This window comes from Amblyomma maculatum, chromosome 5, assembly GCF_055883805.1.
Source record: "Amblyomma maculatum isolate TAMU_Amacu chromosome 5, ASM5588380v1, whole genome shotgun sequence".
Classification (NCBI taxonomy): domain Eukaryota; kingdom Metazoa; phylum Arthropoda; class Arachnida; order Ixodida; family Ixodidae; genus Amblyomma; species Amblyomma maculatum.
In genome coordinates this window covers 38,163,140-38,186,835 of record NC_139348.1, presented here as the reverse complement: position 1 = coordinate 38,186,835, position 23,696 = coordinate 38,163,140, and the positions used below count along the sequence as shown (strand labels likewise).

The 23,696-nt window shown below is 43.9% G+C and overlaps 1 protein-coding gene across 1 annotated transcript in view; it reads right to left on the bottom strand.

Moving 5' to 3' along the window:
• The window catches only part of LOC146188067 (transient receptor potential cation channel subfamily M member-like 2), a 178,464-nt gene that overhangs the window by 26,720 nt on the left and 128,048 nt on the right, over positions 1 to 23,696 (bottom strand). Inside the window, 8 exon segments of the mRNA XM_084604991.1 lie at positions 591 to 774; positions 3,707 to 3,815; positions 11,785 to 11,959; positions 12,614 to 12,844; positions 12,932 to 13,076; positions 13,678 to 13,806; positions 20,798 to 20,846; positions 20,916 to 21,000. Of these exon segments, the coding sequence (XP_084461117.1) occupies positions 591 to 774; positions 3,707 to 3,815; positions 11,785 to 11,959; positions 12,614 to 12,844; positions 12,932 to 13,076; positions 13,678 to 13,806; positions 20,798 to 20,846; positions 20,916 to 21,000 (1,107 nt within the window).

The window sequence follows — 23,696 nt, the reverse complement described above, 5'->3', positions numbered from 1 at the left end:
GGTCAATAAAATTGTCAAGAAAAACAAGCCGACATGGACAGAAACAGCCATGGATGTTTCGCTTTCCGTAAAAAGGTGTAAAAGCGCTACTTGGTAAAGTCTAAGCAGCTAATCGATTCGGTGCTTCGCTTGATAAGAAGGGACCTTGTCATCCTAGCATAACAACAGTCAAACGACAAAAAAATACGTTATGCGCAGCGGATTCAAACCGAGCAAATTCTCGTGGGAAAGTGCATACGGAACCACGCAATTGTAGCTGCATCCAACCTATCTTGCGTGTCTCAGTGGTAAGCTCTGCACAGTGCATCATTGTACCCCCTTTGACCTTTGATTGGAAGTGTGACTATAAGCAAAACCCATATTGACACGTAAAACAAAACTGTCTCCACCGGGAATTGAAATACTATCATCCGGTCCCCAGCCAAACGCGAATTACTACGCTGGGCTCGTGAGAAACAGATCGCAATTCTCCTTGTCTAGAGTGAGGATGATAGTAGCGATGACAGCCTCAATTTTCTCTAATATGAAAAATACTTAAATGTGACGGCAGTAGAAGGGAAGGTCACTAAAATGGTGAAGCTTTCACGTACATGCTTTGTCCTCTTCAAAGCTCGCCAGCCCACTTTTAAGCAAGCGGCCAGAATGAACCACACATAGGCAATCGCATTCAGCGGGGGAGGTAGGCAGCGTCTCATGGCGAAGTCCATGACAAGCTCGTACCGCTGGAACTTCCAGATGACGTCAGATTCGGGTGTCACTTCCGCCGCGGTGTTACTGCAGAAAGGGCAGGAAGGAGGCATCGGCAGACAATGCACCGATTGCATGAAAGCACCAAATGATAAAAGGAATATATTACGGCCACACGTTTATAAATGTTGGTTCATGCACGAATGCAGGTGCTCTGAATATTTTGCACCTCAACTAGCTCAACATGGAAGGATGCGCATAATTTTGAGACTACCACAGCACACAAAAAGGACTGACATTGAGAGGTCACTTTTGAGCACTGGTAAACAGACTTTGTTGAAAACTGCCAGATAATCTTGTACAGACAAAATCAAAATAAACAAGCGAATAAGAAAATAAAAAAAACAGACAGAGTAATATTCAGGAATGTCCAATGAAGTGATTGCACCTGTGAAAGCACTCTTAATGTTAACAGGAATATTGTGAGCGAGGCTTAGTCGCACTGAATGAGAAAAAAATACTGTTTGGTAGAACACTTCTGTACGTTTCGATGCATCCTCAGTGCACGTCCCGGGCGCCTTAATCGAACACCGATCCATCACTCTAAATTATATTTGTTCTTCTTTAGGTTTCACAGATACTGCAACTAACGAGCTAACCGGTCCAAAGCTGTCCGGTTTCTTTCTTGGTAGCTCTGGCTGCATCAACTTCTAACCACGTACAAAATCTGAGCATTGGGCTGCACAAATAAACACACGCTGTATCTTCGTTAAATAACAAAACGTGCAAAATCTATTCCAGAGGTGCCCTTACCTAATCGAAATTCGGAACTACTAATTAATAATAAATATGAGTACCGGCAACCAGTCTATACTCATTGTTCGATATATATATCGTTACGAGGTTTATTTACACAGATCTTAGGATGCGCTGGAGATTAGCACACCACAGCGGGCAGAACCAGCTTCGTGTCACGCACTTCCCGCAGGAAGTGCGTGACAATATATTTATATAAAAAATAAGCCAACAGCAATCGAAACGAAAGCGTAGGGGAATGTTTTTCTTTTATGCGGATTATTATTCGAAAGTTAACAGTCATTATTTCATTGTTGAAATATAATTTATTTTACAGCAGAGTGAAATATAACCACATGTCCCCAGTGCGCTGTGAACCCACCAGCGGAGAATGTCTCGTACTGGGATCTGGAAAATGAAAATTTAAAGGCGTGGGTTGAGCCAAACGTTTAAATGCGTTCTTTTATTCTACATTACAGTCATGTATTTTTAAGGCATGGCTTTATATACGGTTAAATCATTTTAATTAACACCAGAAATTTTAAAAATTCCCCTTTTCCTGTCCCTTACCCTTCCCTTGGTTTTGGTGATTGCTGATTTCATATGCAGCTCGTCACTAGCCTCCTCCTCTTTCGTGGTCTGCTTAATCGTTCAAAATATGCGCTATGCAAACCAGGTTTAGTGCATGCCGTCTTGATTAGAACATTAATTACACATCGTGCTATATAAATGGGCGTTGATTGGAACCCATCGGGGAAACTAGCGCTTATTTCAACCAATCGAAGCACGTGGTTGCTGAACAGCTTTTGTGAAATGTGCTGCAATCACAATTCTGCAACAGAAACGCAGTCTTTGGTGCCTATGCTACCGGCTGTACTTAGTGACGTATTTGTGAAAATGCTAAGTCGATGGAAAATGCTAGCGAGTGTAACAGTATAGAATTAAACCGGCGATACGTTTGCCGTGCCAAGTAGTGGATTTGAGAGTATAGAATTCACGTAAAGAGAGAACGTCGGCCGCCAGTCCTTCGTTCAGCGAGAACGGCACAGTCGATGGGAAACCGGCAGGTGTGTGAGGTAACAGACATCTCTGCGCGCGCTGGGGCCCAATCACAGGTGCACGGTGAGCGCGTTTCACCGCACAAGGCCTGCCACCAAACCAGGGCCGCAGCAACGATCATCCGCTGTCCGCCGGACAGACTGGGCTGACATCTCGTGCCTAGTATGTAAACTTCAGAAATTGAAAATCTTGCCTACTTTGGAAAGTCTGCCCCTGATGTATATAATGCTTGTGATTTTTTGCCTAATTGCTCGCGTTTACTTTTTCTACCGTTCTTTCGCGACATTGTAGCATTTCGGATTTTCTTGGTTGTTACGCCTTATAAACTAAATTGCTCTCCAGTTTGTTTTTACCTTGCTATGTTTCTACCCAACAAGAATTAAACGTTCCACAATCAGCGCCCAGAGTTCCTTCGATGGCTGAAGCACCGGCACGTCTGAAATTTGCTCGGGCTGACCGACCGTTATGTGTATAATGTACAACGCTCGCTTTTAGCTCAATCAGAGCTTTTAGATCATAGCAGTTAGAAAACTCCGCTTCAAAAAGTGACCGCTTTCTGTGCGCATTTTTTTGGGTGCTTATGAATCGTCGCGCCATCTGGAAGCGGTCAATAGAAGGCTTTTGACATTGCCATCATTGCCTTCAGAAAACACCCTCTTCCTTTCTTTTTCTTCATCTTAAATGACTCTACAGATTTTATTTCAAAAAATTTTTTGTCCTGCAGCTTTTGAACAAATTAATTTTTATTGTGGTATTGCATTTCTAAAAAACCCCTGAAAGGTGCAATTTGTACGCAGTTTTCTTCAACGGCCGCGGGCGCTGCCACTATTCGTAAACGCCCCATTTTTGATCAATCAAAACTGCCGTTTTTTTATGCATGGGCCCTATGGGAAGTTTCGCAACTGATAATATTGAAGAACTCTGTCGCTCAATGGGATGCTTAAATTGCTCTCGCAGTTCCATGAATTGACCTGGTAACCAGTGGTCGATCAGTTGGCGACAACTATATTGCGTAGTATACTTCCCACTTTTGCGAAATAGGATACTTGCAAATATATCACGGCTACAAAGCGGTGCAATTCTAACGAGACAGAGCAGTTATTTAATGAACACGCTCTTATAAATTAAAATGAACATAAATCATCTGAAAAAGAGTCCTGCTTACAAGAATAGGGCGACCAGAACGGTAAGAAGTATGAGCTTCAGGTGAACGAAGTACAACACAGCAAAAATGTATGGCCAGAGACCTGTATTGGGGCAGCTTTCATCCGAATCTGAAACAGAAATATGAATAACACTGACTTGACGGAACACCTTTTTGCCTGGACAATATGGTTGCGCTACTAACGGAGTCGACTGCTAGAAACTCATGCAAATTAAACTCAGTTCTCGCATAAGCATAACCCCGGTAGCATATTAGTAACTGTGCTAGATGAGTTGTGTGAAATCGATTTCGAGTATTTTTCTCGGCTTCATTTTTTCGACAGCAGATAAAAGTGGATCTTGATCGCGCTGTAGTGCAGCCTAGCGCAGATATCTTAAAAAGCACCCCTCGTCTTCAAAAAGGGCTGGTCACTTTTCTTTCCTCACAAGTGGTGCATACGACGTAGCGCTGACTGATGGGCGAGTTGGCACGACATTCTACGAAAAGGCAGAGCACCGGCACTAACACGAGGAGGGACAAGACAGTGCTGACCAGAAAATTGTTTTGCAGATACCTGATGGAACGTCGAATTTGCAAGTTTTTATTCCGCTTTCTCGGTGTAAGCATACCGTCGACTCCCTCGATAATACCCCTGCTTTCTTTATATTTACGGGCACGTCGGAGTATATGCCTTACCAAAGTTAACAGTTCAGGTGGACGCATATTTGGTCCGGCCTGGGCCCGCGCCCGCCATAGTAAGTCAGCGTAGATGACAGAGGAATTCTTACAAAATGTTCTCAAGAACTGAGAACCTAAGCCACTTATATCTTTGTTCAGACTTTGCGGCCATGAATCCGGGGCAGCTAACTCGTTAATGTGTGTTTTTGACTACTGGGAGGCGCACATTAAACAATATCTCACCCTTAAAGATGCATTTCGTTGTCTATTACTCATATCTTCCGGAATAGATGCATTGGGGTATTGAAGCACTCTAATGTGTCCAGTTTTGCTTGCTGCACACATTTAAAAGGGTGCATCGCTACCTGAATTATCTTTTTGTGGAGGATATGAGTTATAGACACGGAAAGGGTGCAACTTTGCTACAGCGCACCTGCGACGAGAGACCTGCGAGCTGAACTCCCCTTCATGGAGCTACAGAAAAGCAAGCTTTGCAGGGCTGGCTCTGGCGACTGGGCGACGTTGCTTAGTGCACGCGCTTGGGTGGTTACAAAAAACGTAAGGCTCTGCCTGACCGATAAATAGAAGGGCTGACGAAGAGAGGCATTTGGGGGAATGCAGACTCTGGTACCCGGGATGCACCACGAGTGGCACGTGTCTGCTTGATCGTATTATCGAGTGTGAGTTGCGATAGCAGACGAGGAATAGCTCGCTTGGCCGACTGCTCCATGGTCTTGAGAAGCGCATCACTTATTGGTAATCGTGTCTGTTTCGTTCCGTATACATTCAGTCCGTAAAATGCAACGATGGTCGAGAGCTTCGTTTTTAGTTCCGCTGAAGGTTAGCGGCTGCAACTAGATCTATAGATTTCGATTTGTGTGATCGATCATGTATATAAGCTTTCATCGTTTAATCGTGTTTTCTGCCACAATTTCAACAACGCCTCTTGCTATTTAATAGCTTTACTCCCGGATGCTTTTTTGACCGCAGCAAACAAGTAACTTACAAGGTCAGGTAGGCGATTTTATAGCAGTAAGAGAAATTGAACAAATGAGAAAAATGACAAAACATAAACTTAGACAAATTATTCTGAATCAGCCCAATTTATTTTATTTTTGAACCGCCGGGGTTGTGCAGTCGTTAGGGTGCTCGACTGCAGTGCCCAAATACACGGCGGCCGCTTTTTGATGAAGGTGAAAAGCAAAGCGCTCGTGCGCTGTGTGATGTCAGTGCACGTTAAAGAACCCCGGGTAGTCGAAATTACTCCGGAGCCCTCCACTATGGCGTCTTTCATAGTCTGAGTCGCTTTGGGACGTTAAACCCCATAAAACCAAACTAAAACAGTCAATCATTTTATTTTCATTACTGCGATGCTCCTGGTGTTCACCATTTACTTTTTTTTTACTATTTATTAACAACTTCAAACATTTCCTGTGGCTTATCCCGAGCGAAAAGGAACGACGGCTCCCCTGCGTATTCCATAGCTTGAATATAGTGCTATGGCTTCAAGAACAGCCTACTAGTAATTCTGATGGCAGACTTTACGGAATAATAATAATAATAATAATAATAGTGTGGGCATGGAAGCAGCACGGTAGAGCACATGGCTAACGATCGTCGTCTTCACGTTATCCAGGTTGGTCAATCGTGTTCTCTACATGCTAGGAAAACATCAAATCGTTTTTTACTGCTGCTTCCGTGCCCACAAGTGCTCTATGACGTGTGTTGTGACTGCAAGGAGGTGTTGCGTATGTTGTTGCTATGTTCGGGTGACGTTGAGCTAAACCCCGGGCCTAATCGCAAGCAAACTACAGAGCGGCAGACTCAAGTAGCTGATGAAGACGGCATGTCGTGCGCCCATCGTCATAATGAAGTCATGGCTGCGTTGTCCTTTATTAGAACCGCCTGTGAGGCGTCAGCGGAGGCCCAAGCCATGTTGACGCAGGCTGTTAATGACGTAAAAGCCAATCAGGAATGTTTAGCAAAGCGGCTGTCTAATATTGATACTCGACTCGCTTCTGTTGAAACAAAAGTCAGCATTGTTAGTAGTCTCGAAGGAGAACTTCTCTGTTAACAAACGACACCATTAAGGACTTGACGCAACAGAATAATGCGCTTCTTTCCCGCATCAATGATCTGGAAGACAGATCTCGCAGAAATAAGTTAATATTTTATGGCGTCCCCGATAGCAATGAAACGTGGAATGACACAGAAAAAAAACGTTATTAGTCTGCTTTCATCCAGTTTTGTGTCAGAATTCAAACCAGACAAAATAGAACGAGTCCACCGTCTTGGTGGCCCTTTTGTTCAAGAAAAATGCCGACCAGTGATAATAAAATTTTCGCACTTTAAAGCGAAAGAAGAAGTGATGTCACATCGTGATGATCTGAAAACAAATGACATTTCAGTTTCTGAAGACTACTGTGCAGCAACTAGGCTCGCTCGCAAAAGGTTAACTGCTTTCGCAAAATCTTTGCCTGGTTCACCATCCTTTAGGCTTTGCTACGACAAACTAACTGTAAATAAAAGGCAATATATGTATGACCCTAGAACAGACAGTGTCATTGAGCTGCCCCGGCTGCGCTATCATTCTCCTTCTCGTAGCAGCCCATCCGATGATTCATCTGCACGCGCTCGACCCACTTCATCCAATGCTGCTCGCGCATGCGCGATGGGAGACATTTCGAGTTCAAGTCCCACGTGTAATATTTCATAACACTTAGCCAGGGGTAGTGGTTATCGGCGCCCTATATCGGTCCTTTATACAAATATTCGGAGCATTTTAGGCAAAAGAGATGATATCAGCGCAGCTATCAATTCGTGCGATGCCGACCTGGTGGCGCTCACTGAAACTTGGTTAAGTGTTCGTGTAAGCGACAGTGAAATTTTTACTCACACCAAGCCTTTCAATGTCTATCGTTGTGACACAGATGAAAGACAAGGGGGTGGAACCCTGCTCGGAGTTTCTACTAGCCTAACGTCGTTCAGAATTAATGTTTCATGCAACATAGAATCTGTCTGGTGCGGCGTCATTTTAAACAATAGAGTACACATCTTTGGCGTCTGTTATCGTCCACCTAATGCAGACATCGCATTCGTGAATGAATTGCATGACGCGGTTAACACCGCCGTCCTTCGTTATCCAGCATCCCCGGTATTTCTTCTAGGCGATTTCAATTATCCATCAATAAACTGGACATCGACATCGCCTACCTGTACACGATATTCTTCGAATTGTCAAGCTTTTCTCGATATGTGCTCCCTTTTCAATTTTGATCAGGTTGTTGATGGCCCAAAGCGTGTTATCGGCAGTTCTGCTAACATTCTTGATCTGATCCTCACCACTAACCTTGATATGATACGCCCAATAATTTTCATGCCGGGACTCAGTGATCAATCTTTACTTCATTTCGACCTAAACTTTACCGCGTCTTCAGCTACGAAAAAATGCAAGATTATATTTGATTACAAAAAGGCAAACTTTGAAGAGATAGAGAACTTTCGCTCTTCCTTGACAGCTATCTTAGTGGTTTTGAACATCGTTCTGTCCAAGATAACTGGGACCTGTTCGTCAATAAAATTTCATATCTAACTGAGGCTTACATTCCCAAAAAAATACTAACAGTACATAGACAATCGCCATGGTATAATCCGTACTTAAATCGAATTTCTAACAGAAAAAAACGTTTATTTCGGGCAGCTAAACTACAGCAGACTGCGGCACGCTGGCAAGCATACACTAATGCATCTCACACCTACTCTCAAGCTCTCGTTTCTGCAAAATCTACTTTTTTGAAATACACTCTACCATCCTTGCTCACAAATAACCCTAGCAAATTTTGGAACATCGTAACTAACTCCCAGAACAACTCGGAGATTTTTTTACTTGACCAGAATGACTTACCTGTGCCTAGCAAAGAGTGCGCAACGATTTTAAGCAATATGTTCACACTGAACTTTTCATCTGCAACTAATCTTCAACTGCCTACACATTCGTTTTCGGGCTATACGATTATGCATCCAATATCAATAGATGCCGACGGGATTGCAAAGCTCATTGAAGCACTAAAACATTCATGTTCCTCTGGTGTTGACAATATAAATGCAAGATTCCTTAAACAAACAAACATGTACTCCTCTGTCCTTTTGGCAAACATATTTCAACAATCTTACGATACTGGTGCTCTTCATGTACATTGGAAGCAGGCGAAGGTGATTCCACTTCATAAATCCGGTAACAAGCAATCTCCCCTTAATTATCGCCCCATATCTCTTACTAGCGAACCATGTAAAATTCTTGAACATGTCATTTGCTCACACCTAGCTAGTTTTCTTGACTGGAACCTTTTTTTCAATCCAGCGCAACATGGCTTGAGGAAATCATACTCATGCGAGACACAGCTACTTTGTTTTACAAACTCCATGCTAACCCTTATTGACAACCGTTCCTTGGCTGATTGCATCTTCTTGGATTTTTCTAAGGCATTTGACAAAATAAACCATCGTCTTTTACTACTTAAACTCAAGTGCCTTAATATTGACAGACATCTTCTTACCTGGGTCGAAGTTTTTCTCATCGGTCGATCACAGCATGTCTTTGCTAACAACAATAATTCACCGTCAGCACCTGTCACGTCAGGTGTACCACAAGGGTCCTTTTTGGGCCCCCTTCTTTTTTTAGTTTATATTAATGACCTTCCTAACTGTGTGACTTCCCCTATTCACTTATTTGCCGATGACTGTGTTATTTATCGCCAGATTGCTGAACCCGCCGATGTTTCTGCTTTACAATGTGACCTCAATAATATAACTAAATGGTGCAGCACATGGTGTATGGACCTAAATGTTAAAAAATGTTAAGCTATGCGAGTGTCGCGCAGTAATTTCCCCCCTGCTTGCTATGTATTGAATAGCCCTCCTTTAGATACTGTTACTTCGTACAAATATTTGGGTGTGCATATTACTAAAGACCTCAGCTGGAAGCAACATATTGATTACATTATTAACAACAGTAACCGCATGCTTGGGTATATGCGCCGTAACTTTTCGAACGCACCTGTTTCGACTAAAATGACTATGTACAAAGCATTGGTACGTTCAAAGATTGAATATGCTTCTGCAATCTGGGATCCCGGTTTCACGAACATGAAATCCTCACTCGAGATGCTTCAAAATAATTCGGCGCGTTTCATTCTTTCCAATTACAGTTGCACTAGCAGCATAACTTCAATGAAACTAACGCTATCTTTGCCATCTCTCGAGCTTAGAAGGCAAATTTCACGTCTTAGCCTTTTTCACAAAATTTATCATCATAACGAATTGAGGCATACTTTCATTTCGCAGCCATCGTATCGCTCCTCCCTCGTCGACCATGCTTACAAAGTAAATGTCAGAACTTGCGATACTAATGCCCTTTTTCATTCCTTTCTACCTCGTACGTCAGTAGAGTGGAATCGCCTTCCGCCCGATATCGCATTAATCCAAGATCACGATTCATTTCGCTCATCACTGATGCAATATCTTGAAGCTGATCCGTGACACTTTTTTTTTCCTGATTATTATCTTATTTACGTTTTTTGGTTTTTCATGCTTGTTTGCTCCCAGTGCTGTTGTTCTTTTCGCTGTATAATGCTGTTCTCTCACCGCTTATGATTGTTTTCAATTTATTCCGCTTGCGTAGCCTTCTTTATTGTAAGATTGTTTTCGTTGTTCTGGATCCCCTTGCTCGTTTAGCCTTTGTTATGTTTTGTTCATTTAGTGTTCTATGCTTTCTACCATATATAATGTACCACTCCCCTCTGTAATGCGTATGCGCTTGAGGGTAATAAAATGAAATGAAAAAAATGAAATTAGTCCCCCAGAAATCAAACGAGCAGTGCCTGTCGCAATTTTTCCGTGGATATCTAACACGAGTCGTAAGGGAAGGAAGAAACGTGGACGTGACCGCTAAAACAGAGAAGGTAGTGGAGGGCTTCGTAGTAATTTCGACCACCTGGGGACCTTTAACGTGCCTTGATCACACAACACAAGGACACCTCTCTGTTTGCTCCCATCGAAACTAAGCCGCCGGTGGTTGGATTGGAACTCGGGTACTTGAGCGCAGTAGTCGGGCCTCTAACCACTGCGCCACCACGGCTGGTGACTTTCGAGAACCTTTCTTCAACTTTAGGGTTTTGCTGTAAAGGAGAAACAAAACCAAGATGTACGTACAGCGACTGACAAAGCATCCTTTGTTCACATCTGGAGGACTGGTGCGAAAACAGTTCTTGTCACCTGTAAATTGCAGAAGCAGCACAACTGTCACCTTGCTGGCCTTGTATCAGTCCCCACCAGGTTTACAGTCCTCATTTCTGAAAGCCCTACAATCTTCCATATTTCGTTTTCTTTTTGTTCTCCTCAAAAAGTAGAGCAGAACAGCCTTCACGGGACGTTTTGTCACGATGACACTACAGTCTACGATGACACTACAGTCTTGAGAACAGCGTAATGGCAAGGTTAGCGCAACTTGCTCATCGCTATACCATTTCTATTTCGTGGAAATGCCTTTGTGGATAATCTGAGATCATGGGAAGCCCTTCGAGCATACCAGGATAAAAGCAACCCGACTGCACGGTCAAGCTATTTCTAATGAACTGGCCCGCCTGAGCCGGTTTAGGGTTTTGAATGAGCTTCTTGCTAGCAGTATGTACTTTCGTGAGTCTGATCTTTGAGAAAACTGCGTCCTTATAGTGTCCAGAGTTACCTCTCCCTTTCCATCAGTATGAGCCAGCAGAAAAAACTACAGAAGATTTTCATTCGTCACAACAACATTCCTCTGCGATTCTTGACAGTGAACCTGGTGACAACAAAAATATTTGTGGTAACGTCTGAATTTTCAGTTTTTACAACAAAAAAGCACTACAGGATTACAGAATACAGAAAAGTACGACCCAAAATCTATATAACTACAGGAAAGTACTACAGAACTAGAGAAAATTCTTGCAGTTATGTATAGGTTTTTCGACTGGGATTGTACGCAGACATGCGATGAAGCCATGCTAGAATCAAGCAATAATGAAACTGCAGAGAGACGCTGCGAGATATTTTGTCATTATTTTTGTAGCATGCGGTGTCTTTCTATTCACTGTAGTTTCTTTCATCGACGTTATGGCAAGACTGTCTTCATTGAAGTTATGCAGTTCACCTGCTAAGCTATTCTTGTACGGGTCTTCTGCGTGTGAGTACAACAGACATATGATACAATATAATACGTACCAGTACAACAGACAATATTACAACATCCTCAATGAAAACCACTGCCGGTAAGCGTACTCCTCTAAACCGCTTGCTTTATTCGAGTGGCTCTACTTTTAAGGTGCTCTTAACAACGCAACGCAAAAGAACCGCAAAAAAAAAAGAAAAAAATGTGCGGATTCCCTTACCTTCGAGGTCAGTGATAGGAGTGAGGAACAGAGAAAACCAGGCTTTGTGGAATATCCGACGGAATAACTCCACCGTGATGGGGTAGTCGGGGTAAAGGACGGCGTGGGTTACGATGCCTCCGCATATGATCACCAGCAACGCCATGCGCATGAAATTGACGAAATCACGCAGAACCTGGATAGAAACCACGTGAATTCCTGGAAAAGTGTTGCTCAATTTATTGGTGTGAAAAGTATTCAATACCATTTCATCATCATCATCATGATCAGCCCGACTATACCCACTGCAGGGTGAAGGCCTCTCCCATATTTCTCCAATTAACCCGGTTCTGTGCTAGCTGCATCCACTTGACCCCTGCAAACTTCTTAACCTCATCCGCCCACCTAACTTTCTGCCGCCCCCTGCTACGCTTTCCTTGCTTGGAATCCAGTTTCTTACCCTAAGCGACCATCGGTCATCCTCGGTTTGGCCACACTTAGGCGCTTCTTATTCTGTGGCAGCTGCTAATTTTTTTCAATACCTTGGCTGGACTTATTTAGGGATGAAAATATATGTATTTGTTGTATTGTCGCACTTGAGATGAGAAGGTGCACAGAATAATTGTACCTGTGAGTAAAGGCTGATTTCTACATAGTCCCTTTTTTACGGAACTTATTATGCTTTTTATGCTACTTTTTCAATAATATCGTCCGGTTAATTTTAAAGAAAAATGGCTTTTTGTAAGGATGCTCACATCGGAACGTTTAGTGCTATAAATTACATGGCTTTCTTTACGATCAAGTTTTATAAGAAGGCACTTGTATAATGACCAGAAAACAAATATGTTACCATGAGTTTAACTGTGTACAGAAGTGGCCCCAGCTGTGGAGATATGGGCAGGTAGATAAGCGTCTGCCGGTAATAGAAATAGAGCAGGCCCACGCAGACCAGGACTTTCCCGTTGTACGGGTCCTCGAAGAGTCCGATCCTAAGGAGCCGTGAGCACAAGTACGTGACACCGAAGAAGGTGATGAGGAAAACTTCGATACATTTCGAAAGAAGAGGGACATTTGAGTTTGTCTGGAAAGGAAAGATGCGGCAGAAAATTTTACTAGGTGCATTTGTTCAGCGGTCTTAGAATGGCTTTTGAAAGGAGCAATAGCTTACAAGGTGTAACCGATAGGTGCGATGGATTGTCTCCACGGCGATGAGGAAGATCCAAACGACGCTGATCGTGTCCAGCATCGGCAGCCCACATGATGGCCACAAGACAGCGATGCTCATTGTTCCCAAAAACAGCATGTAGAAAATCAGCAACGACAGCCATCTATTTTTAAAGTTTCATAGGCTAAGCTAAAATGTTTGCCCCACATCACCATCGCGAAATGCTTCCCTCGCATAGATATTTCCGGCAATATTTTAAAACAGCAAGACGCCGCAATAAAAGAGCTAGCAAAAGTTATGTAAGGAAGCGTAGAAAGTATAAAAGACATATAAATGTCAAAAATGTTGAATCGTAGAAAAAGTAGCAAATAAGCCACGATATTCGTATAGAGCAGGTCTCGTGTATCCAGTTGTAATGGTGGCAAAACAATGCCCTCAGGAACAATTCACCCCAAAAAAGATCTTTTCAGTAACATTATTTTATACAGGGGCGCTGAAAAGTAAAAGTAAAAGCTATCAAGAATTCAAGGCATAAGTGTAAACCAGACACTACAGGGTATCAGCTAAATTAATCCGTTAGCTCTATTGCCTTGTTGCCAGTGGGGGCAACCCAGTATGAAGGCATTCGAATATTACCTCGTTAAAATGTCCTACAAAGCCTATTACAAATGCAATATCAAAGCCTGGACCTACGACACAGATGACCAAAAGTTCATTACTGCTTAGCACATGGAGTCATTAGTTTTACCTGGTAGACCCAGAACTTCGTGATGGGGGCATTCCACATGACGTAGACCATTTTGTAAATGGGAGGGTTCTGGTGGATAAATATACCTTCTTGTCCCATCGTTACTGCAGAGTCGTACCGGTCGCATTTCCTGCGAAGACCCACATACGTTTAGTTCAGTCAGTTTAATTAATTCACACAAATATCAGTTGCATATTATAGGCTAATACAGGTAGCTACTATATGAAAAGTAAGGCATTGTGAACGTTCAAGGAATTACTACTTGTTATTTTAGATGAAAAGCGCTGTTTTGATTAGTTTCTAAGGCTTTTTTTTTTGTTTTCAGAAACCCAAATCGTCATCTGAGAGTTAACTAACCTTATAGCGTAATAGGAGAAATTTTCTCGCAGGAAAAGGAGTTCAGTTTTATACCAGAGCGAATTGTTCACTTCACATTGATTAAAGAACGATATTATCATTATCTTGCCATGACGCTACATACAAGCCACTTGTTCGTCATCTAAGTCTGAGACAATATAAATATTTATATGTTGGACTTTGCGAAACGTCGCTACGATAAAGCTGAAACCTCATCTTTTTAGGGACAAACTTCTTCGCTGGCCGTAGGGCAGAAATATATTTATCGCCCCCTATTCTGTGTTTTTTGAAGGCGAGCTCACCAGCCTTAAGTCCTGAAGAGCCTTTCGGTGTAAAATAATAGCATGTGTTTCAGGGCAGCCCCACCATAAGTAAAAATAAAAGAGCTTTTATAAGACACCATTAGTACAATTAGTGAAATTAAATTTGTAATTCAAATTTGGTGGAATTAGGGAAACAGCTGAACAACGTTAACTAGGTATGGTCTTTGTCAAAAGTCTAGAGTCGAGGGGGTCTGCTTCTGAGCCACTTCGTGCGGCTTGTAATGCATTTCCAGTGTTCCGGATCTCTTCACGGTAAGATGTTTTGTTCTACCTTCTGTAATGGGAAGGACCTCCACAAATGATAAACCAGCGCCACTACAAGGCTCAGAAGCAGACCCCCGGGCTCTACACCTTTGACAAAAGGCTGTACCTAGTTTAACAAGAGACCGTTTTGGACATTTAATAGTTACATAGAGGCAGTTATTTGCTCTTAGAGAGTAGCAGCTGCTCATCAGTAACAAACATGTTCGGCTTCGTTCCTTCCAGAACGTAATTAAGCTTCCCTATGTCCTCTAAATCTTATTTTCCTGTGTAATTTGTACATATTTTGATCACGCTTCGCGCTCGACGACGTCCGTAAAAGCGCGTCGTTTCATACAGAAAAAAAAGTGACAACAGAGAGCGACGTCACGCCGCCACCCTTCACAAGCCAAGTGTTAATTAGGTCTTTATTTCCCCATTTTCTCGCTGTCCAAATCCGTTCTTATTGTTATTGCGTCGGTATGCATTAGTGTGTGGGTCTGTATGATTCACGTTGCGGGTGTCTGCAGTGGCCATCAAATAAATAAAAATTGGATTATAGATTGCTTACACAGAAAGGAAACGCGCAGTGTTTGTCATAGTCTTTTTTTCTGTGGACACCTGAATTGCACCCTAAGGGAAGAGAGGAAGGTGGGAGTAGTAACTTTAACGCGCAATGACATAGCACAGCGCACACGGACGCCACTTCGTTTCGCCTCCATCGAAATGAAGCGGCCGGCGGTGGAGATCAAAGCCGTTTGTTTTGTGGCGCTGGTTCGAGATTGCGCCCGCTTAGCAGTTGCTGGATATCATTGCCCGCTTTCATGTGTTATGATTACGCGGGGGACAGACTCTCTGCTCGTCATCATCAGCCGGGCTCATCAGTAAGGGAGATGCTGAAGGCCTCTCCCGTACTTCTCCGCTCAACCCTATCACGTGCGAGCTGCATCCACTTCACCTTTGGGAGGTTGCAAACTTCCTAACCTCATCCGCCCACATAACTTTCTGGTGCCTCCTGCTTCGCTCTCCTTCCATTAGAATCCAGTTTGTTAGCTTGGGTGACCATCGGTTATCCTGTCCTCGCACTACATACCCTGCCCATGCCCATTTCGCCTAGATTTCCACTGTTTTTAACTCGAGTTATTTCTCTGACCCATGCTTCCGATCTATTAAAATTACCCCTACCATTTTCCGTTCACAGCTGTTTGCGTTGTCCTCAACTTAAGTTGCGAAGTGTATGTGGGCGAAAGAAGTGTGCTATCTTCCTTGAAGCGTTTGGACAAGAGGCCTTTGTCGGAGGAAATACTGCTGGGCGTTTGGCAGGACAAGGGGAAGGATGTCCAGGCAGTGCGTGCTCTTTGCAGTTTTTTGTGCGCCAGCGGGATTGATTGGCGCTTGTGAGGCAAGCTACTGTGCCTGTATATATATTTCATAGGCTTTCTCCCACATCGTCACCCATCATGATCTTCTTCTTTCTCCCCTTCCCCTTCCCCAGTGCAGAGTAGCAGGCCAGATCTGAATTATTCCGGCCAACCTCTCTGCTTTTCCTTTCAATAAATCCATCTATCTAACTATCTATCAACTTAAGTTAGCCTCCACGTTTCAGCACCATAGGGGAGTACAGGTAAGATGCAACTGTTGTATAGTTTCTTCTTGAGCGATACCGGAAAGCTGCTAGTCATAATCTGCGAGTGCTTGTCAAATGCGCTCCATCCCAATCTTATTCTCCTAGTTATTTCCTTTTCGTGGTCCGGATCCGCGGTTACTACCTGTCCTAAGTAGACCTATTCGCCAGTGCTTCGCTACCTATTAAAACAGCTATTCCTTCTGAGGCTGTTGAATACTACCCAAATCATATGCATATTAGTAATTAGGGCAGTGGTAGCGCGTGGAGCGCCACGCGCTGGTGAAGTGCTGCGGTCAGCGTCGCGTGCTATGAAGGGAAACAAACGCGCAGAGGCTGGAATGAATCAGTTTTGCTTGCGGCTCTTGTGGAAGCAACATAACCCTCCACAGGGCCTACCATTCTGCTTTACCTGTTCAGGTAATCAATGTTTTGGCCTACATTTCTCCTTTTCCTACCTAGGTCAACCATACTTCGTAGTCCTTCCTCTGAGTGCGCTGTCTCGGGTTATGGATTTTAATATCCCAAAGCGAGTCAGGCAATGAGAGACGCTGTAGTGGAGAGCTCCGGAACATTCGACCACCTGGTGTTCTCTAACGTACGCTGATATGGCACAGCACAAGGGCGCCTAGCTTTTCGCCTCCATCGAAAAGCGGCCGCTGCTGCCGGTATTCAATCCCGCATTCTTGTGTACAGAAGTCCAGCGCCCTAAGTACTGCACAACCATGGTAGGCATCGTCTCCGAGTCACTTAGCAAGGCGATGTCATCAGCGAATCGCAGATTACTGAAATGTTGTCCATAAACCCTTATCCCTATGCACTCCCATTCTAAGTCTCTGAATACTTCTAAGAAAGCTCTGAATAGAGCTAAGGAGATAGTGTCGCTTTGCCGCTTTGCTGCTCACCTTTCTTCAAGGAAAGGTTATTACTTCCTTTATGAAGAACTATGGTTGTTGTGCAAACCCTATAGATATATTCAATTAGTTACACATATTGTTCATATACACCCTCATTTCTGACTTCGGAGGTTTCGAGTAAGGGAAATGACTTATCAATGCAATATGTGTAGGGGCTGATTATATTTCGAGCATTTTTCTCCTCTGCTGGGTATTATCATAGTATGAATATGACCTACAGTTTCCTTTTAGGAAAACATTGACCCTTCCGCTGGTTCCATTCTCAGTTCGCCTTGATTCTAATACCGATAACCTTAGTAAATACCTTGTACCTAGCGGATAGTAAGTTTATAGGTCTAATTTTCTCCTTAGCGTCCCCTTTCTTATGAATTAAGATAATTTTAGCAGTATTGCATGATTTCGGTACAACTCGTGCCATCAAGAATAGCGTATAATGCAGGGTGGCCTGTTTTTCAGCACGATATTCCTATTGTCCTTCAGCAAATCTGTAGTTACCTGATCCTCCTTAGCTGCTCTACCCATTTTCATAGCTTTAAAGCGTTCCTGACCTTGTCCTTCGTTACTGGCGGAACGTCTGATTGGTCTTCAGTCTTACCAATCTCATTATTATCCTGCATACTTTGGCTATTACATATGTCTGTACAGAACTCCTCGGCTATCTTGAATATCTTGTCCATATTAAAAATGACATTGCCCGCCTTATCCTTTAGCGCACGCGTCTGATGTTTGCTTATGCCTAATTTCCTATTCACCTCTTTTAGGTTACCAGTTCTTTAATGCATTCTAAATTTTCTCCATATTGTGCAACCTTATGTCGGGCGCTTGACGCCGATTGATTACCTTCTGATAGCTCTGTCAATTCTATCTTGTCTCTGGTTTGCAGGCTTTTATATTTGCCATTTCTTAAACAAATCGTTCCTCTGTTTGGGTAATTTACCGGTATCCTTTCTATCTTACCGCCTGCCCCTATCGCGCACTCAGCAATGATATCCCTGAAGTTATCGTTCGTTAATTGCTTCCCACTAAGGCCGTCCTGATCGATTAATACTGAATATCAATTCTATGTGGAGATCCCGAATTATTCTACTTTCCCCCTCACCTCTAATTAGTTGGTTGACTTCCTCCTTAGTAATGTGTTCCATCCCACTTAAAGTATAGGCTAATTGGAGGCCTTACCATCCTGTGGTCATTGCATCGCACCTTTCCGATGACTTCTAAATCTTACACAATGCCAAGGTTAGAACACAGTATGAAGTCATTTTCATTTTTAGTCCCCCGGAAGAGCTTTTTCATGTTAACTTCCGGTTCTTCTGTTTGCTGAAGAAGGTATTCATGAATCTTTATTTGTGCTCGGCGAACTCAACTAATAGCTCCTCCCTGCTATTCCTAGAGCCCCTGTCACAGTCACCCACTGCTTGGTCTCCAGCCTGTTTTCCACTTTTACCATTGTGGATTCTACATCCACGAATATTTTGACAACTTGGCCATCATGGTTTCATAGGGGCATAGGCCTGTACAACCTTCAGTGTATACCGGTTATTATGCCTAATTACGATGCCCGCGACCTTGTCATTACTGTTATAGCACTCATTTATGATACCAGCTATATGCTTACTGACAAGGAATCATATTCACATACATCGTCATTCCGGTAAACCTCGATAACACAATGCATGACCGCCTTTTAGTACAGTGTATGCCTGCTTATCAAAATAATGGTTGCGTTTGGGCGTGTTGGTTAGCCATTTTGATCGTGAAGGCGCAATAAAAAAACACGGACAATATCGTGTGTCTGTCTTGCTGTTGTCCGTGTTTGTTTCGATTTCACGATCAATATAAACGATATCCCATTTTATGCCCTCTAGTTTCTCGACGAGAATTGCTAACTACCCTCACTAGCTAAGGTCTAGCGTTAAACGTTGAAAGGGTCAGTTTCCAATGGCGGCCTGTTCGAGGCCACGCATTCTTAGCACCCTCAGCCGCGTCACTGGTCTGACCAACGATGTGGACAGTCTCTCCGTTGCCCCTGGGGACTGAGGGCTGGGGTTTTAATGGAGTGCTCATCGGAGGTTGTGGCCACTTACTACACCAGAGTGGCAAAATCCCGTTCTGGTGAGGGAGTGCTTTTCCGGAGGTGTTCACTACCATCAGGTCACACGCAAACCTTTTTATGCAATTCCATCGACACGGGAATGTTTTCATTAATTCGGTGGAATATTGTCCCCGGCACTAGAGTGCTGCTCGGCATCATGATGTTCTACCTCTACGCATCCGCTGCACCCTTTCTCTCTCCAGTTCGTTTTTTATGAGTAGGCTGCAGGATTACTACTGGAGGTGCCCCTCTTGAGTTTCTTCTTTCTATAGCTTTACAGAATACGCGCCACACGATGCTCTGTCTGTCGCTCTGGGGCACTCACCGGCTCCTCCTAGCTCCAGTAGGGCTAGCCTAAGCGTGAAAGGTGCCGTGGCGCACGATTTCAGAATTCCCCGAGATATGGGTGAAATTCTTCGAACTGCAGCGCGAAATGCAGGGGCTTTTTCAAAAGCCTAAAAATTCATGTCAGTTCCTAGGAACAAGCTACAAACGAAAAAGCTGTCTCTAAAGTTATGAAAACTGATAACATGATTCTTAATAAGTTCCCATTCGGAAAAAACTACAGAAACTTTTTTGATGTTACGACAGAATTTCTGTGCGGTTTTTGACGGGAAACCTGTTGTGACAACAGAACATTCTGTAGTAACATCAGAAATTTCAGTAGTTACAACAGAAAAGTACTACAAAACTACAGACAACAGAAGTATACTAATGAAAAACTACAGACCTACAGAAACGTACTACAGAAAAATCTGATGGTTACGACAGAACTACAGGATATTTTGTCGTATTTTTGACACAGTTCTGTAGTTTTTTTCGACTGGGCATCTGCCAGCACCGGTAATGCCCTATACCACGAAATTGATGCTCTGTCTTAAACCCTATTTTAAAAAATAATGGCGGGCTTCACAGAAACACCTGGTCTTATTTAGATTTCACGTCACTGCAGTATCCGTTAATGATAAAGAATGAATACCTCCGCAGCAGTAGGAATCCTAAAATATAGAACAGCGACTTTCTCCACAATGCATTTTTAACGTGTCATTTGCTTTTCGTCAATCAAAAACCCGCTAAAACGCTTCTAAAAGGCTATTTTCTATTTTTTTTGTAAAATGTGATGATATCAAGAATTCGGAGATTTAAAAAAAGCTCAAATAACGTGAATGCAGTTTTGAACACGGAAAAAAAAACAGGGAAAAAGATTTGAATATCTCATTTTCAAACCACATTTGGCTGCCGAGCGTGAAACACTGTTCTTTCTCATTAACACTTCTGGTTTTTCGTGTGGACGGCAGTGGCCAACAGACAGTTTAGGTCCTTAGTTGTTAAAAGAAATAAACGGCATTACTCTGATCGGCCAGGCGCTGTTGTAAACAGTTCGAGCGTCCAGATCCAGCAGGAGGTACCATGCACTAAGTGGTGCTGAACGTGCACCTCAACCATTTAGACGAATTGTCGTGCGTGCGTTTAAAAAACGGACATCCTGGTCTCATAACGTTCTCCCACCGCTTCTAGTAACGGGCTGGCAGTGCAAAAGAAAGTAAACGAAAATGCTCAATACTTACACATTTTCTGTTATGTTTTTAGAGCTGTAGTCTTTGTCGCATTCTTCATCTAGAAGGAGAAAAATTGGCACAGTTAAATGTGAACACTCAGCTACGGAAAATACAGCAATGCTCTTACCCTCGCCGTACTCCATTTGATGGGGATCACACTTGAAACGCACCCAGATGTACATTGGCAGGACTGTGAAGGCACAGAGGATCACCTGAAATGCAAAGATCTGAATATTGCGAGTTTTGTTCGTGAATCTGATTAGGCCTTCTTTTTTATGTTCGAAAGGGCTGAACACGACTCAGAGATTGGTTGTTTACTGGGGATGCTTAAGCGTCAAATTTCATTAAAGGGCCTCCATCACGGGAGGGCTATGTCGGATGTGATACGTGGAAACACTCACATAAAGGGAAACATTTTGGCATGTCGCAGGTTGGCTAAGAGCCAATATTTATAGGTCAACAAAAACTACCTTCAAATTTCACCCATTTAAAGGAAAACGGGTATACATCATCGTCGTACTAAACAAGTAAATGAGAACGTTCAGTATTCTAGCCCTATACATGCATCTACATTCAGGCCTTTCCTAGCAAAAACGGCATCGTCTTGCGCTCGGCGTAATATTGCTGCCAGTGTGAAGAAGTCAAGGAAGAGAAGCAGGAGACGACGAAGTTCCCGTTTCGCGCTCGGACCGTTCGTCCCTGGACATTGCCAACACTGGGCTCTCTGTGGTACCGGCCTTCACACACCTTTTTGCCATCGTGACATCTGGTGGAGAAGTGCTGGGTAGATCTTTCATGTACCGGACGCCCCTCTCAAGCCGCGACTGCAGCTAAGGACGCACTCCCAGGGTAGAAACACCTGTTCTCCAGGGCAGCCGGCGACTACCTATCTCCTGAATTCGGCCCGCTTCCTAATATACGGTCTACAAGTACACAGACTATCACTATGAGCACACAAGAGATTCCTGCCAATGTCCTGCTACAAAAGCGAGACCCCCCTCGCTTTCATGGTCTTTCCCATGAAGACGCCGAGGACTGGCTGGACCAGTTCGACCGCGGGAAGACTGCATTTATCACTCCAGACGGGCTGTACGAGTTTCAGGTTATGCCGTTCGGCCTTTGCTCCGCGCCAGCGACTTTTCAAAGGCTTATGGAGAGCGTCCTCGCGAACCTGAAATGGCAGACTTGTTTCGTATACCTGGACGATGTGATCGTCTTCGCCCCAAGTTTTTCAGAGCACATTCGTCGCCTCGAGGCGGTACTGCAAGCTATAAAGTCCTCCGGCCTTATATTAAAGGCAGAAAAATGTCACTTTGCCTATGAAGAATTGAAAGTTTTAGGCCACGTCGTCAACAATGAAGGGGTCCTTCCTGATCCCGAGAAAACCGTTGCCATCGCGAATTTCTCGTCGCCATGAGACCAGAAGGAACTTCGGCGCTTACTCGGGTTACGTGCGTACTACCGCCGCTTTGTGCCCTATTTCTCCAAAATTGCCGCGCCCCTTAGGTATCTCACCAAGGCAGATGTACAGTTACAATAGGAAATATCGCAGCAGCAGGTATTTCAGGACCTCCAGTACCGCCTTCAGTGGCCACCCATTCTGGCGCACTTTGATGGACACGCTGATACGGAGGTAAACAGCGATGCGAGAAATTTTGGTTTGGGCGCTATCTAAGTTCAGGTCCAAAAGGGTCAACAACATGTACTTGCTTACGCAAGTCGTTCGTTGTCGAAGAGTGAGGGCAATTATTCTCTCACTGAAAAAGAGTGCTTCGCCATCGTGTGGGCACTTATGAAGTTTAGGCCATACCTGCACGGGAGAACTTTCAAAGTAGTGACGGATTATCACGCACTGTTGGTTAGCCAGTATCAAAGATCCATCAAAACGCCTTGCATGATGGAGCCTCCGCCTACAAGAATTGGACATCCCAGTGACCTACACATCCGGTCGTAAACATCTGAACGCAGATTGTCTTTCCCGAGCTCCCGTCGAGCCTGCCCCAATGAAAGCAGGCGAAGACGACGCCTTCGTCAACGCAGTAAGCTCTACAGACTTCGGCGTGGAACAACGCACCGATCCTGATCTTCAGGCTATAACTGATTATCTGCAAAGTGCTAGCGGCAGAGTTCCTGTAGCTTACCGGCGTGCTTTACCCTCTCTCTGCCTACGCGACGACATGCTTTTCAAGAAGAATTTTGCCCCCAACATTCGACATTACCTGCTTGTCGTTCCTACGAACCTACGCAACGAAATTTTACATGCCTGCCACTACGAACCAGCTTCCGGCCACTTTGGAATCACTAGAACGCAAGCCAGAATTACATAAAAATACTATTAGCCTCGTCTGGGACATGAGGTTACGAATTATGTTCGCACTTGCCGTGACTGTCAGCGCCGAAAGATTCCTCCTGTCAAGCCAGCCGGCTTCCTGAAACTCATAGAGCCTCCTTCCCAGCCGTTTCAACAAATCGGGATGGATTTTTTAGAACAATTCCCTACCTCAAGCTCCGGACAAAAGTGGATAATAGTCGCCACCGACTACCTCACACGTTACGCGGAGACAGCGGCTCTTCCGAGTGGAACCGCTATAGAAGTTGCAAAATTCTTTGTACTGCAAATCGTCCTGCACGACGGTGCTCCCCGGGTTGTGATCATGGACCCAGGTGCTGCCTTTCCTGCTGAGCTTATGCAGCATATTCTTGACTTAATTCACAGAAGTCCCCGCAGGACTACTTCCTACCATCGCCAAACAAACGGATTAATCGAACTTTTAAACAGAACTCTTGCCGACATGCTTTCAATGTATGTGGACGTTCAGCACAAAAAGTGGGATGCAGTCCTACCTTACCTAACGTTCGCGTACAATACAGCCGTCCAAGAAACGACCAATAAGACACTGTGTAGCCT